This window comes from Octodon degus, unplaced genomic scaffold (assembly GCF_000260255.1).
Source record: "Octodon degus isolate 3935 unplaced genomic scaffold, OctDeg1.0 scaffold00036, whole genome shotgun sequence".
NCBI classification, from domain to species: domain Eukaryota; kingdom Metazoa; phylum Chordata; class Mammalia; order Rodentia; family Octodontidae; genus Octodon; species Octodon degus.
This window is the reverse complement of record NW_004524612.1, coordinates 5,684,321-5,697,939: the sequence shown is the minus strand read 5'-3', so window position 1 is coordinate 5,697,939 and position 13,619 is coordinate 5,684,321. Positions and strand designations below refer to the sequence as shown.

The 13,619-nt window shown below is 42.8% G+C and overlaps 1 protein-coding gene across 1 annotated transcript in view; it reads right to left on the bottom strand.

The window, feature by feature from the left end:
- Window positions 1–13,619, bottom strand: part of Sh2d4a (SH2 domain containing 4A) — a 62,796-nt gene that overhangs the window by 10,219 nt on the left and 38,958 nt on the right. Inside the window, exons 4-6 of the mRNA XM_023714700.1 lie at window positions 12,666–12,777; window positions 9,685–9,883; window positions 6,422–6,552 (exon numbers count right to left, since the gene is read on the bottom strand). Coding sequence (XP_023570468.1) covers window positions 6,422–6,552; window positions 9,685–9,883; window positions 12,666–12,777 — 442 coding nt within the window. The remainder of the gene's footprint in view (window positions 1–6,421; window positions 6,553–9,684; window positions 9,884–12,665; window positions 12,778–13,619) is intronic.

The following is a 13,619-nucleotide window of genomic DNA, read 5'->3' as shown; positions in this document are numbered from 1 at the left end:
ACACACACACACACACACACACAGAGTCTTCCTGCAATGAACACACATTTCAGGAAAAGAAGAATAGTATGAACTTTTTCAACAGAGAGTATTTCCCTTAAATAAGGGGACCCTAAGGGATACTGTGTGTTGAAAACCCGCCACACTGCTGGCCCTTAGCAGACATTTAAAATGCATTTGCAGCAATCACAATGACCAAGGTTACCTGAGCAACAATGTGGTGCACTAATGAATGTCTGGCAGCTCAGGGCCACCACTTTAAGCACCACTTGGAGTTGCCAGGGCCAAAGGTAACTTGTATTCATCTCCTGATGTGTCAATAAACTTAGTTTTGAGATATTTATATGCTTTTTTCCTGAAGTGTGTACACACTTTTGGTGGACTCTACATACTTATTAATAGTATAAAATATGGATGCAAAGCAGCTTCAGGAGAGTGGTTTGCAATTGCAGAAGGAAATGGAATACAGAAAAGAGTAGCACAGGGGCCTCAATGCTGTATGTCATGTTCCATTTTAAAAAACAGAGATGAAGTAAATATGGCTGTGGACATCCACCACATCTGCAGAATAGATCTAACATTTCTTGTATCATAGTGTTAGTTACATTTTTCTCAAAAAATTTTGTTTATAATATTTTATAAGAAATATTACTCTTCAAATGAGGAATTGGCAAAGAAAACTAAATTCATACAAACCTTTCCATTACTGTGGTTTTGAGGGACTTGTTTTAGCTGCTTTTACCCAATCGTCTCTGAAAATTTAAATCTAGCCATTAAAGAGTTGGTTCCTAAGATGAATGTTGTTTTGCAGGCAGGCCAACAAAATCTTACCAAGACAATTTCTAGTGGTTAATTTTATATGTCAACCTGGTTGGACCATAACATCCAGATATTTGCTCAAAACTTATTCTAGATATTTCTGTGAAGATGTTTGTTTGTTTTAAATGAGATTAAAATTTAGCATTCATATTAAAATATTAATATTAATATTTTCTCAGTGTAAACACTGAGAAAAGGTCATGTGGGTAGGCCTCATCTAATCAGCTGAAGGCCTTAACAAAATAAAAGCTGACCTCTGTGTAAGAAGGAATTTGCCGCCGATGATACTTGGGTCAAACCACTGTTTCCTGCCTCTCTAGCCTGCCCTCCTAGCTCGTTAGCTTCAGGTTTGCCAAAGTCATGTGAGCAGTTCCTGAAGAAGTTGGCTACAGAAGCATCTGGAGGAAGAACAATGTCCAAAGCCCTAAAATGGGGACAAGAGCAGTGTTGGAGGGGACAGATAGGAGGCAGGTAGCAGCGGGAACCCTGAAGGGGGTGAGGAAAATGGTTTGTTGGCTCTGAAGCAAGGCACAGAGGCAGACCAAGGAGGCATCTGTGGGCCCTGGGGAGCAGTTTGGGTTCAGTCTTCGCAGTTTGATGGTGTGGAGCACAGGAGTGGAATATGGGGATGAGTCCGGGCTGAGCAAGGCGGTTGGTGGAGAGTCCAACCCCCATCACCCTGTTACTCATAACATGGTGATGCCCAGAGCTTGTACCGCGGAAGGGCCTCAGCCGGGCAAGGTGCTCTAGACACTTCTGCAGGGCTTCAGAGTCCTTGTAAATGCCTGGGGGTGTGGCATGTCCAGATCAGTTAAATTAGCCCTCTTTAAAAATATCAAGGGGCCGAGGAGTTAGCTCAGCAGCATAAGCACCCATCTGGCAAGAGCAAGGCCTTGAGTTTGGTCCCCGGTACCAAAAAAAATAAACAAATAAAAATATCAAGAAATCAGGAAAATACCAACTATACAATGTCCTCATTAGGCGCTCCATCACCCCTGTGGATGCATCTGTATATTTGAGGTTCTGGGTCGCACAGTGTTGGAGCAAGGCTGCCAATCTGCAGTGGGCCCTTCGCATAGGATAGACAGCACAACTCCAGGGAAGGAGCCAGCACCTACAACCTGGCTCAGGGCCCACCCTGAGGAATGTGGCAACAGCCAGAGCTTGCTGGCTGGCCAGCCTCATTTTCTCTTTCCTAACACCCAATCAGCCCAGGCAGGAGCCAGCAACGTGCTGTATTACTGCAGAAAATTAATAGAAGTGTGAAAGAACTTGAGATGCTCATCTATGGATTTGCAATGCTCCAAATGCAGCTTGTCTCCAGCAAAACTCATACTGATGCTTCAGTCCTCAGTGCCATGATGTGGGGAGGTGGGGCCTTCCAGAGATGCTCCCTCATGAAGAGGGAGCAGTACCCAGGTGTGGTGGCACAGGCCTGTCATCCCAGCGTTCTGGGAGACTGCGGCAGGGGGATGGCAGGTTTGAGTTCAGGTTTAGCAGTTGAACAACTTGACAAGATCCTGTTTCAAAAAACAAGAAAGGGCTGGGGATGGAAGTAGCTCACTACAAAAGTCCTGGGCTCAATCCCCAGGATTTCAAGGATAAAAAGAAGGCTCCATGCCTCCCCCATGAGACTGGGCAGAGAGAGTTCTGGCACTCACAAGAATGCATTAGGTCTTGCAAGAGTGGGTCATAAGGGAAGGCCACCCCAGATGCTTCTGCACACAGCCATTTCCCTTCCTCTTCTCTGCCATGACCTGAGCAGCGCTCGGCCCTCACCAGAGGCAGAGCAGATGCAGGGGCCATGCTCTTAGACCTGCAGAACCAGGTGCAAAACAAACCTTTTCTCATTGTCAGTTACTCAATCTCAGATATTTTGTTATGGAAACAGTAAATGGACTAATACACTGTTCTTGTACAAGTCCCCCATGGCACCAAAAGTCCTGGGGACTCTGAGACTCAACAGTTCTCTGAATGCACATTGACAAGGCTTGTATTCTTGCTGACAGAGGAGATGTGGGAAGACTTTTTACAACTATGTGCTCAGGAAGCAAAGGCCAGAGTCTTCACTTCAGGATCTCTTGGCCTTGGAGTTTACCTCAAAATTCTCTATTTCACCATGTTTCATTAGTCGCAGAGTGCACACCCTCATGAGATACCTAGAAGCTGTGCACCATTTTCTTCATCAGAACTCTGATGAAGTAAGAAAGGAGGCCTAAGCTTGGGAGTGTCTGCTGTTGGCCCTCACAGCCCCCATGCAGGCCACTTTGTCTGTGCTCCCGGGGTTTGTCCTTGGCCTTCTTCTCCTTTCACTCTTCCTAACCTCCTTGTGAGACATCTCATTTTCTCCCATGCTTTTAATTCCACACTGGTGGCTCCGACCTATTATCTCTAGCACTGATCCGTTCATCCGATGACCAAATGATATTTCCATACGAGTGCCCCAAACACATTATGCACCATCGTACCATGAATGAATGAGTGCCCCTCCTCTCTTCTCTTCTCCCCTTCCCTCACTCTCCTTTCCCCATCCCTTGGCAGATAGCACAGCTGCCTTCCACCCAGCCGTAAAAGCCAGAGATGCAGCAGTCTCCACTTCCTTTGCCCTCTCTTACCTATGCTCATCCTTGGCTATAGTTTAAGGAAGAACAGGGGATGGAAGTACAAATTTTTGAGATGTGGAAATTAAGATGAGCAAAATCACATCTTCAGACATTTATTTCACAAAGTAAATGACAAGAAAAAAGAGACAGTAAGCCAGCAATGAGGCGCCCTGCAACCCTGCAAGACAGATTTCCTGATGAACATACACTGTCTTTCAAGTAGATGAAGCGTGAGCATGATCTCTTTGTTGTGGAAACATAAAATTTTTTTCTAAAAACTGAAGATAAGGATGTATACTGACTGCTGTATTTACTTATAACATTTATTTTGCTCATAAATATGATTTATAAGAGAATAAATAACAATGGCACATTGTACAAGTATAAGTAAAAAGGCACATCATATAGGCTATTGCATGTACAATTCAGTATTTTTGAACCAAAGTTTCAACTGGATTTTTAGACCAACTGTGACCTTTCTTGTTGGCTAATACACTGTATTCTGTTATCTTCAAAGTACCTGCTCATATTACAAAATATAAGCATGAAAAATTGATCAAATAATATAGGCATAAATCTTTTTTGGGGGGGGAACAGGGATTGAATTCAGGCCCTTGTGCTTGCCAGGGAAGCACTTATTCCACTGAGCCATCTCCCCGGCCCCAGGCATAAATATCTTTAATGAACTAATAGCAATTAGTAGTAAAACTATCTTAACTATGATTTTGTCTCTTGTTTTTAAGGAGGAACAAAATGAAATTTCAAAACAAGATAAGTAACGGTGATTAATATATGCAGATTGTAACTTCAAAATAGTTACTCAGAGTACAAGATACAGGTATGAAATATTGTCCACACAGTATAAGCACAAATCCTTCTTTTGAATGAAGAGAAATTAGTAGTACAAGTATCTTAACTATCTTGTATATATATATACCTTTTTCCCTTTTCCCTTCTTTTTTTTCCCTTCTTTTTTTTTCTCCTTTCTCTCATCCCAGTTTCTCTTTCCTATTCCACAGTTTCTTCCCATTTCATAATACCTATTGTACAACTTGAATCATCTCATAAGTGAAATAAATGAAGCTGGCATGTCACTTGGTCTTTTTCAGCAACTGTTTCTAATAGAATGACTAGTTCAAGTACCAGGCATTGAATAATATCAACAAACATTTTCCATTTTTTATTCTCTAATGTCAAAACAAAACTTTCCACTGTTGTAATCAGCAATGACTGCATCCTCTGCCCAGTGACTCAGAAACTACAAAGGGGTCAATTACCTCAGTGTTAATTCTAAAAGGGAAAGGGAGAGGTGCTGGATACACAGCTCAGCAGCACAGCAACTTGCCTGGAAAGCACAAGGTCCTGAGTTTGATTCTCAGTACAAAAATATATATATATTCTTGAAAAGGTCACTGTCAGACAGCAGCAATAGTCAGGGGAAAAGCCCATGTCATTGGCCATGGGTCTTTCTGCCTATCTTTGACATCAATTTCTTCAAAGAAGAACACATGGAAGGCTGGCTATGACATGACACTTTACAAGACATGCTATCATGAATAATTTTGTTCTTTTCAAACGAGTTTGCCATGTTGTATATTTGGAAGCTTATTTCTTATAGTCTATAGGAGCAATAATACTACTTACATGAGCAATGCCTTAAAAATAATTCAGACCAAGTACCCCAAGAGAAGGTACCCCAAGAGAAGTGTGCTAAAAAAAAAATTAGATCACCTTTTGACGGCTATTTAGACAGCTGGTCCAACTGAACCATATATAGACTTTGTGTGCATGCGTGTGTGTGTGTGTGTGTGTGTGTGACATTAGGTAGTGAATTCAAGGGCCTTGTGCATGCGAGGTAAGTGTTCCAGAACTAAGATATACCTCATCCCGAGCCACAGACCTTATAGAAGCCAACAGAGCTCTGTGAAGGCACCAACTTTTCTTGAAATCTAAGAAACTGAGAGGGTCTATGAGCTGGGTAGACAGAGGGGCTTCATTGAATCAACTTTCTTGGGTCAAATACTGTTGGGAAAGACTCACGGGTGCAGGCTGCAAACGAAGACACACGGACACTCAATGCAAGCAAAGTGAGGGCTAGAGGGAAAGGCTGCCGCCCCATCTTCAGTCTTTATTTTTATACATCTTGAGTCTCAGCCTTTGGGTTACTTTAGGTGAACATAACAAGATCCCATTGCATGTGTCCAGGATTAATGTTTAGGCTATATGTGAGAACCTGCTAGGCATCTGGGAGCAAGGACACAAAAACAGGGTGTCCTTGAGTTCCAAGTGTTCTTGGTTACTCCCGCAGTTGTTGCTGTCCTGTTTTCTTTTTCCTTGTCCCACATGCCCTGCATGTATTTAACATGCCTCTGTATTAACTCTATCTTATCCCAATAAAATACAGAAATGATTTATTAGCTGTTATCTGTCTTAGCTACATACCAGGAACAAGGGATCAAAGCCAAGGGGGCTTTTAAATTAAAGATCACAAAGTTCAACGCCTTCAACTGAGAGACGAGAAAAATGAGGCTCAAATAAGTTGATCTGTGACAGAGAAAGAAAATAGTTTGCACACAGTTGCATGCCACTGCTGAGTGGGAAACCTGGGTGGAAGCCTGATTCCTTGCCCGCTGGTCCCTGTCCTACTGTCCCACAGTACCCAACAGCCACAGCTGGCACCTGGGCAGAAGGAAGGTTGCTGCATGCTGGAATCACCAAGTGCTGCTCGTGAGTCAGCAGGAAGCCCCATGTCTCCTACCCACCCCGAGGTTGCACTTGGGGTGATGAATTAGCCCGCAGCACACACAGCAACCACGAATGCTGACTGCTTTCTAAACAGTCAAGCGAAGTCAGCCTCCTGAAAACCTCTGAAAAACCGCTTGGTGAACATAATTTGAAAGACTCTGGGGGCAGCACAGATAAAAGGAAGCTTTTTTCTCCCTGGCTTCCTGTTGGAGTCACACGGTGTTGGCCACCCCTGATGAGATCTCTGCACTCACCGTGGAACCAGGGAGCGATGGTATCTGAGGTCTTCTCGTAGCCAGCCCGAAAGGGAAGCTGCTCCTCTTTGAACCACTGGATGATGTCCTCATGGGCAGAGCCAGATGCCATCCTCGACACGCCCTGATTTCTGTGATGTGTAAGACAGTGTGCAGGGCAGTCAACTACATGTACACGCACACACATTACACACTCTCAGCCCTCAGTACACTGGGCTCTGCATTCTTGGATTCAGCAAAAGGTCGAAAATACCGAAGGAAAAGAAGTATTTTGCAATGAACACGTATGGACTTTTGCTTTGTTGGTTATTCCCTAAACAATATAATATCTATTTAAATAGACAGTATATACAATGCATTAGGCATTGTAAGTAATCTTGAGATGATTCAAAACATGCAGGAGGATGTGTCCAAATTCTTGCCTTTGTATATAAGGAATTTGAGACCCTTCAGATTTTGATACATTTGGGAATCCTGGAAGTAATTCATTGCAGATATTGAGGGACAACTGTGTCTGTCTGTCTGTCTGTGTGCGCGCGTGCGTGCACGTGTGTGTATGTGTGAATGTGTTTGTGTGCATGTGTGTGTAAAACAGAGACAGAGAGAGAGCTGGAGACAGAGAGAAAGCAAGAGTAAGAATGTGAGAGTATTATATACATTATTATTCCAACATCTAGTTACATGGTCTGAGCTAGTGGGAGGCCGTGCCCCTTACGAACCACCACTTTACAACTCCTTAAGGCAGAGAGAGGAAAGAACATTAATTTGTCACTTGACTTCCAGTCCTACATGGTTGTCCTAGGTAGGAGCCACTGTTGTGCTAACACATGAGATTTAAATTCATTTTTAATAGGAATTAGAAGGTCCATTAACTCCCAATTAAAATCTGAGAGCAGAACCATTAAAAAGTTGAAATATACCCCAAAGTACTTTCCTGCAGAGTATATAATTTCAAACAAAATAAATCACATGTGGTAAGATAAATTTGTTCCATGTCACTTTTATTATTTGGAGCTGGGAAAATAGCTCAGGGGCTTAAGCACCTTCCTGGCAAGTACAAGGTCCTGAGTTCGATCCCAAGTAGAAAAAAAAATTATTATTTGACTTTCTCTTCTCTTTGTTCCCACTAATGTTCTCCAATTACTATCTCTCCCATGCTTTGAAGAGCCTTAGTTCTGCTAAAAAGACAGTGCAAGGAATATGAAACACAAGGAAGAAGACTATTTGAGGCTTAGGAAGGAAAAATAAGCAACATAATCATTTTTAATAAATTTAGGAGCAGAATTCAAGGTCTGGAATATGAGTGAGTTTCCACTACAAAATGCAGTGTTACAAGGCAGTAAGCGTTATTTCCAAGTTCTACACAGCAGCCCGAGATGAATTCAGTTTGAAAACAAAGCCAAAATGTTTGGCTTAGCGATTGGAATTTCCTGAAATGTAAGTTGACCTGAGGCTCTTTATGCTTTTTGCTGTAACACACACTACCATCAGTTATATGTGTCATGAATGTCAGGTAGACACATGTACATACACATATGCAGACACACGCATTATTATCTCTCAAGATTTCCAGAGTATTTTGGAAAAATTATCCTATAATATGTGGCTTCCCCAAGAAGTAGACACTTTATATACATGAATTATGATACACTTTATAGTAATAGTATGAATTATGATGCACTTTATAGTAATAGTATGAAAGAAACTTTCATAGCATAGCTTTCACATGAGATTCTTTTTGTCCATGCAATCCTTGGAGACCAAACGAAATACCAGAGATACTGGAGATCCAGTCTCTATCCACTGCTGGCTGGCTTTGGGCTGCCCTCTGCCATTGTGGTTTGTGGAGTCCCACCCTAACCCCATCTCATCTGATACCCAGCAGCACTTCATGCAGTGTCTTAAATTGGAAAAGATAGGCTGAACATAGCTTATAAGAACTGCTCTGTTTTTTATAGGCCACTTCATTGCTGTCAATTAAGTACACTGTGCTGTAAAAATACTGTAGGAAAGGGACATCTGAGAGGTCGCAGCCTCACGCTGCCCTCGGAGACTGCAGAGACAGTGAAGAGGCTGCACAGAGAGCTCCAGAACAGGCTCTGTGGCCAGCACACAGGGATGAGCCCACGTGAGACAGAAGGCCCACATGCCGGTGGGACCGGGGCTAAGGGGCCACATCCTATCTTTCTTGTTTTCTGTCATTCACAAGGAAAAAACTCATTCCCCAGACTGTCACTTTGCAGAACACTGTCATCTAGAATTGGTGCCTACATCTCAAAGTGGAACCTTTCAGTAGAGTAAGTGGAAGTAATTATAGTAGAGGAGAAGGTCTACCTTGGTGCTTCCTCTGAGGTCATAATCCCTATTAAAAAAGAAATGTGCTTAAAAATAACTACTGGCTCCAAGCAAGAGGAGATTTTGGCTTGTTTTTCATTTCACAGTACACCTGACAAGTACTTTTAGTTTTCATTGCAGAACGCAAAGTTACAGAAATTCTACTTCACTCAATCAATAACTGATTTCAAATAGTTCCCTTCTAAATATTAGAGCAGGGAACATGGTTCAGTGGTAGAACATTTGCCCAGTGTGAATAAGGCCCTAGGTTCAATTCCCAGCACCTGTAAGTAACAATTAAATTATCTAAAAGTATGGTAATATCAGTAGCCAAGAACAAAGCGCTTTCTCATCAGTTGACATGAAGGTAGGAAGTTTCTGCTACACTATCACTGTGCTCTTCTTTGAAGGGTTTCTCCCAAAATTGTTTTCCCAGTGCCCCCACAGCTAGGTGAAGGGACCATGGCCAAATACACAATTTCCAAATTCTCAAAATCTGCACTTGGCTGGGTATCTCGAAGCAAGGGCAGCCATCAAATGCTCACTTTGCAGCAGTGAAATTTAGCCCTAGTGACATGAAAGTCAGCAAGTCTCCAAGCTCCTGTTTCCTCTTTTACCATGAGGAGCATCTCCAGGGTTTGTGTTCTTTGCCCCTTCTTGCTCACTCACTGCCACCGGGAAGGTAGAGGGCACAGGAAGTCACCTAACTGTGAGCTCATTTCCACCATATTATTGGCAATATGGTATTGTTATTATTGGAGCTATTTTGTAGGTAAAAGAAGGGTGAATGCCACATTGGAGCTCCCAGAAAGTGTCAGAGGTGAGGCTAAAGACACGAGCAGTTGGCAGGCCCTGCACATTTCAGGGCACATGGGTCTGTAACCAATACATCTCAAAGCTGAGCACAAAGCCATCCCGCGGCTTCTTACCCAAGAGGCTTCTGTGGGCATCCCACTGCAGCGAGGAACTGTGGCTTGGGTGGGAGGGGAGGGCGTCTGGGCTTCTGTGGAACACCCAGACCCTGCAGACCCTCACCGCTTCTTCCACGTTGCGACAGCCTCTTGTAGTCTTCCCGGGCCTGCTTAGCCAAGGAGCGCCTCTTCTCATCAGCTGCTTTGGATTTCCGCACTAGAACAAGAGGGTTTGAGATAGGCCTTTGTTAGCCCGCAGAGATGTGAGAAAGTGCAGGACACACAAGCTCTGCAGATGCCACCTTCTCTTTCTGTTCATGAGCAATCGCTATCAGCACTGTTACCCTGATGCTGGGGCTCACCCAAGAGTCACCTCAGAATTCTCTCTTCTTTTGGGAGTCTGGGGATTTTGCCAGCAGAGAAAAGGAAGAAGAGAAAGGACCAGAATTCCCTGCAGTTGGCAAGGCTAAGTGATGAACCCCAGCTTGAGCAAGGATTCATCAAGTGGCCAGGGCAAGGAACAGTAAGAGGCCAGGGCTTCATCCCTCACACGTTTGTGTGCAGCTGCCCAGTGTTACTACAGAAACCTGGCAAGCAGGACCACTTGGTGCTGTGTGGCCAGGGCAGGGCGGAGAGCAGTGGGCTTTATTGTGAGCTGAACCAAATATGAACTGGCCTGCTGAGAAAAACTAAAGTGATGCTTAATCTTAAGGATGTTCTAGATCATTGTAGAATGTGTGGGTACCCATAGAGTTTACACAAGCCTGCCTGTTAGTGTCACTGTGTAGTATAGAGGGACTTGGGGGTTATTTTAGCCACATGGTGCTAAAGACTAACAGAACAGAAGATAACTTTTACTGAGTGTACTTCAGACATTATTGGCCAAATTATGATAAATTTGACTTCAAAAAGATAGAAAAAAATGTCCAATTATCCTGGGATTTCGGAGCATAGCACGAGGTGGCCACTGACTGGATCGTCACAATATTTTTGTTTCACAAAAGACTTTAATGGCATTTGCTGTAATGGGATTTAAAATCAACGCAGGATTTTCAATGTCCTACAAATATTGCCACTTCTGCTCTCTTGGCTGAGCTACCTGGAGGGAGGTATAGGCTTCTCTGTCATGATGCCCTAATCCTTTCTCAAAGTTGAATTCTACACCCTGACACATCCTGTCCTCGGCCTCCATGGGCTTTGGCTGATTCCCCCATGCAAATTATTCCTGGCAATGCAAGCTCGGTAAGAGGTCGTTGGGTCAGAGGCAGCAGTGGGGTGTAGTACAATATATCCAAACATCACACTGCACCCCATAAGAACACGAGGTGTGTGTGGGTTACAAAGGAAATGAAACTTGAAGAAGGCACTTACTGCTGACAACTTAGGGGGGAAATCCAAACCAGAATAGCAAGAAATAAAAATTTGAATAATTGTTTTAAAGTTTTAATTCTTATTAGTATATGTCTGCGTTATATGACTACAACCCTCAGGGGGATTGGTACTTGTACTTAACACATCGTAATTCTTTTGTCAGTCCCCTCACTTCCTCTCCCCCTCCTCCTCCTGATTCCTTTCCCACTTGAGAAAAATCTACTTCCCTACTTCCTATTATCGGTATTTTATTTCACTCTTCATTTTCTTATACAAGAGAAACCATGTGATAGCTAAGCTGTGTGTCTAACTTACTTCACTTCATATTATAGTCTTACAGTGCATCATTTTATTACAAATGACTCAAGTTTGGGCCAAGGAAACAGCTCAGTGGCATGGCACCTGCCTAGAAGTGTGAGGTCATGAGTTCTCGTCTCAGTACTACTATACACACACACACACACACACACAACACACACACACAAACAACTTTTTAATAAATCTGTTACAAGTTTTAAATACACATGTGATTTGATGGTTATATCACTTTGTTTAACAAAATATATTTTTATGTATCATATTTATAGAAGCGAGGAATAACCAAAGCAAAAGCAATATAACACCTGAAATTTTTCTCAAAGAAAAAAGAAGACTCAAGTTCGTCCTTCTTTATGGCTGGGTAGTACTGCACAATGTGTAAATACCATATTTTCTTTCTCCATTCATCTGTTTATGAGCATAGAGGCTGCCTCCCAGATTTAATTATTATGAATTGTGCTGTCATAAACATGGGTATGCATGTCTCGCTAAAATATGATGCTTTTAATTCAGGAAGATATCTAGAAGAGGAATAGGTAGGACAACATATTTTCTATTTTTACTTTTTTGAGAAATTTCCACACTGGTTTCCACACTGGTGCTTGTGCGAGGCTATACTCCCACCGACTCCGAAGAAGTGTCTTTTCCAAGCAAGTTCTCCAACATTTATCATTGGTCTTAAAGAAAGGCATTCTTTCTGGAGTGAGGTGGAATCTCAGCGTTATTTTAAGCAATGTTGAACATGTCTTCATGTAATTATTGGCCATTGATTCAATAATCTTAGGGCCAGGGAGATAGCTCAGTAGCATAAGCACTTGCCTGGCAAGTGCAAGGACCTGAGTTCAATCCCCAGTTCCGAAAAAAAAAAAAAAAAACTTAAATCCCATTCTTCCAAGAAAACTAGTGTCAACATGTTATTAACATTTCAGTTCTTTTCATTCATAATTTAGGTTTTTGAAACGAGTGATGTTTTTTTCATGCTATTTTATAGTGTTTTACTTCTCCAGTGTAAGGAGATAAAAGTATATTCCCAAGTCATTAAAAACTCCTCCAAAGCATGCTTTTCACAGCTAGAGATCATTCCCTTACCTAGAGATGTCATCATCCTTAAAGACAAATTAAGAATCACTCTGGTAATCAAAAGGAGCTCATAAACATTTGAGTGATGGTTTGGGAAGAACATTCAAGTACAATTCAGCATGAAGATAACTCTTGATGAGTCACTTTCAGGGCTTCTTCGATTGATCATTTTATTATGTAAAAGCTTCAGCTGAGAAGCTGAAAGGCACTAGAGACCCCTGGGTACTCACAAGATGCCTGCCACTCCGAGTCTTCTTTCCAGCTCTTATAAATCTGCTTGGTTTTCTCTTCATCTATTTGCTTTATTTCTTCATCTTGTTTTACCTTCACAGAGTCTTTCTTCTGTTTTAAAAAAAAATAAAAATAAATGAGCACTGGTGAGAGAAGACACAGTTCCCTGCAAGAACAGGGCTACCAGGCAAACCTGACCCTGCTGAGCTCGGGGCGCCTGGGGAGGCGGTGCTGGTGACAGCAATACGGGCAGCGGGATCGCCGCTACCTGTCTGCATCCCTCAGGGGACCTCACCAAGCCTCTGGAAGGCGGTTTCCCCATGAGGAAAGCAAGGAAGAATATCTGGTAGAGATCGAGTGAGGGCTGAATTTTAGAAAGTGCCAAGCACAACGGACCCCACACAGCAGGAACACAATGAGCAGCCGTTTCCCTCAGATGAAGCACTTAGCTGTTCCAAATAGCCTTCCCTGGGGGCCAGGGAGATAGCTCAGTAGAATAAGCACTTGCCTGGCAAGCACAAGGGCCTGAGTTCAATCTCTGGTTCAGCAACACACACACACACACACACACACACACACACACACACACACACTAAGTGGTTGATGGGGTCCCAGGGCACACCCCTGAGCACCTCAGCTGGGTCTCCACATGCTCTGGGGCCATGTGTCCCAAAATGTCACATGGCATACAATCTTACATGGTTTAAAAGGGAGTACTTTTTTGTTGAAAAACCAAGCAGAAAAATACTTTTTTTTTTTTTTTTTTTTTTTTCGGAACCAGGGATTGAACTCAGAGCCTTGCGTTTGCCAGTCAAGCGCTTATCCTACTGAGCCATCTCCCCAGCTCCAATACTTTTAAATAACCTTTGAAGCAGAAAAATTCAGAACAATAAATGTGAGTGTTCCATCACAAAGGGAATTCTTATTTTAGCTGTGGTAATATTCACACAACG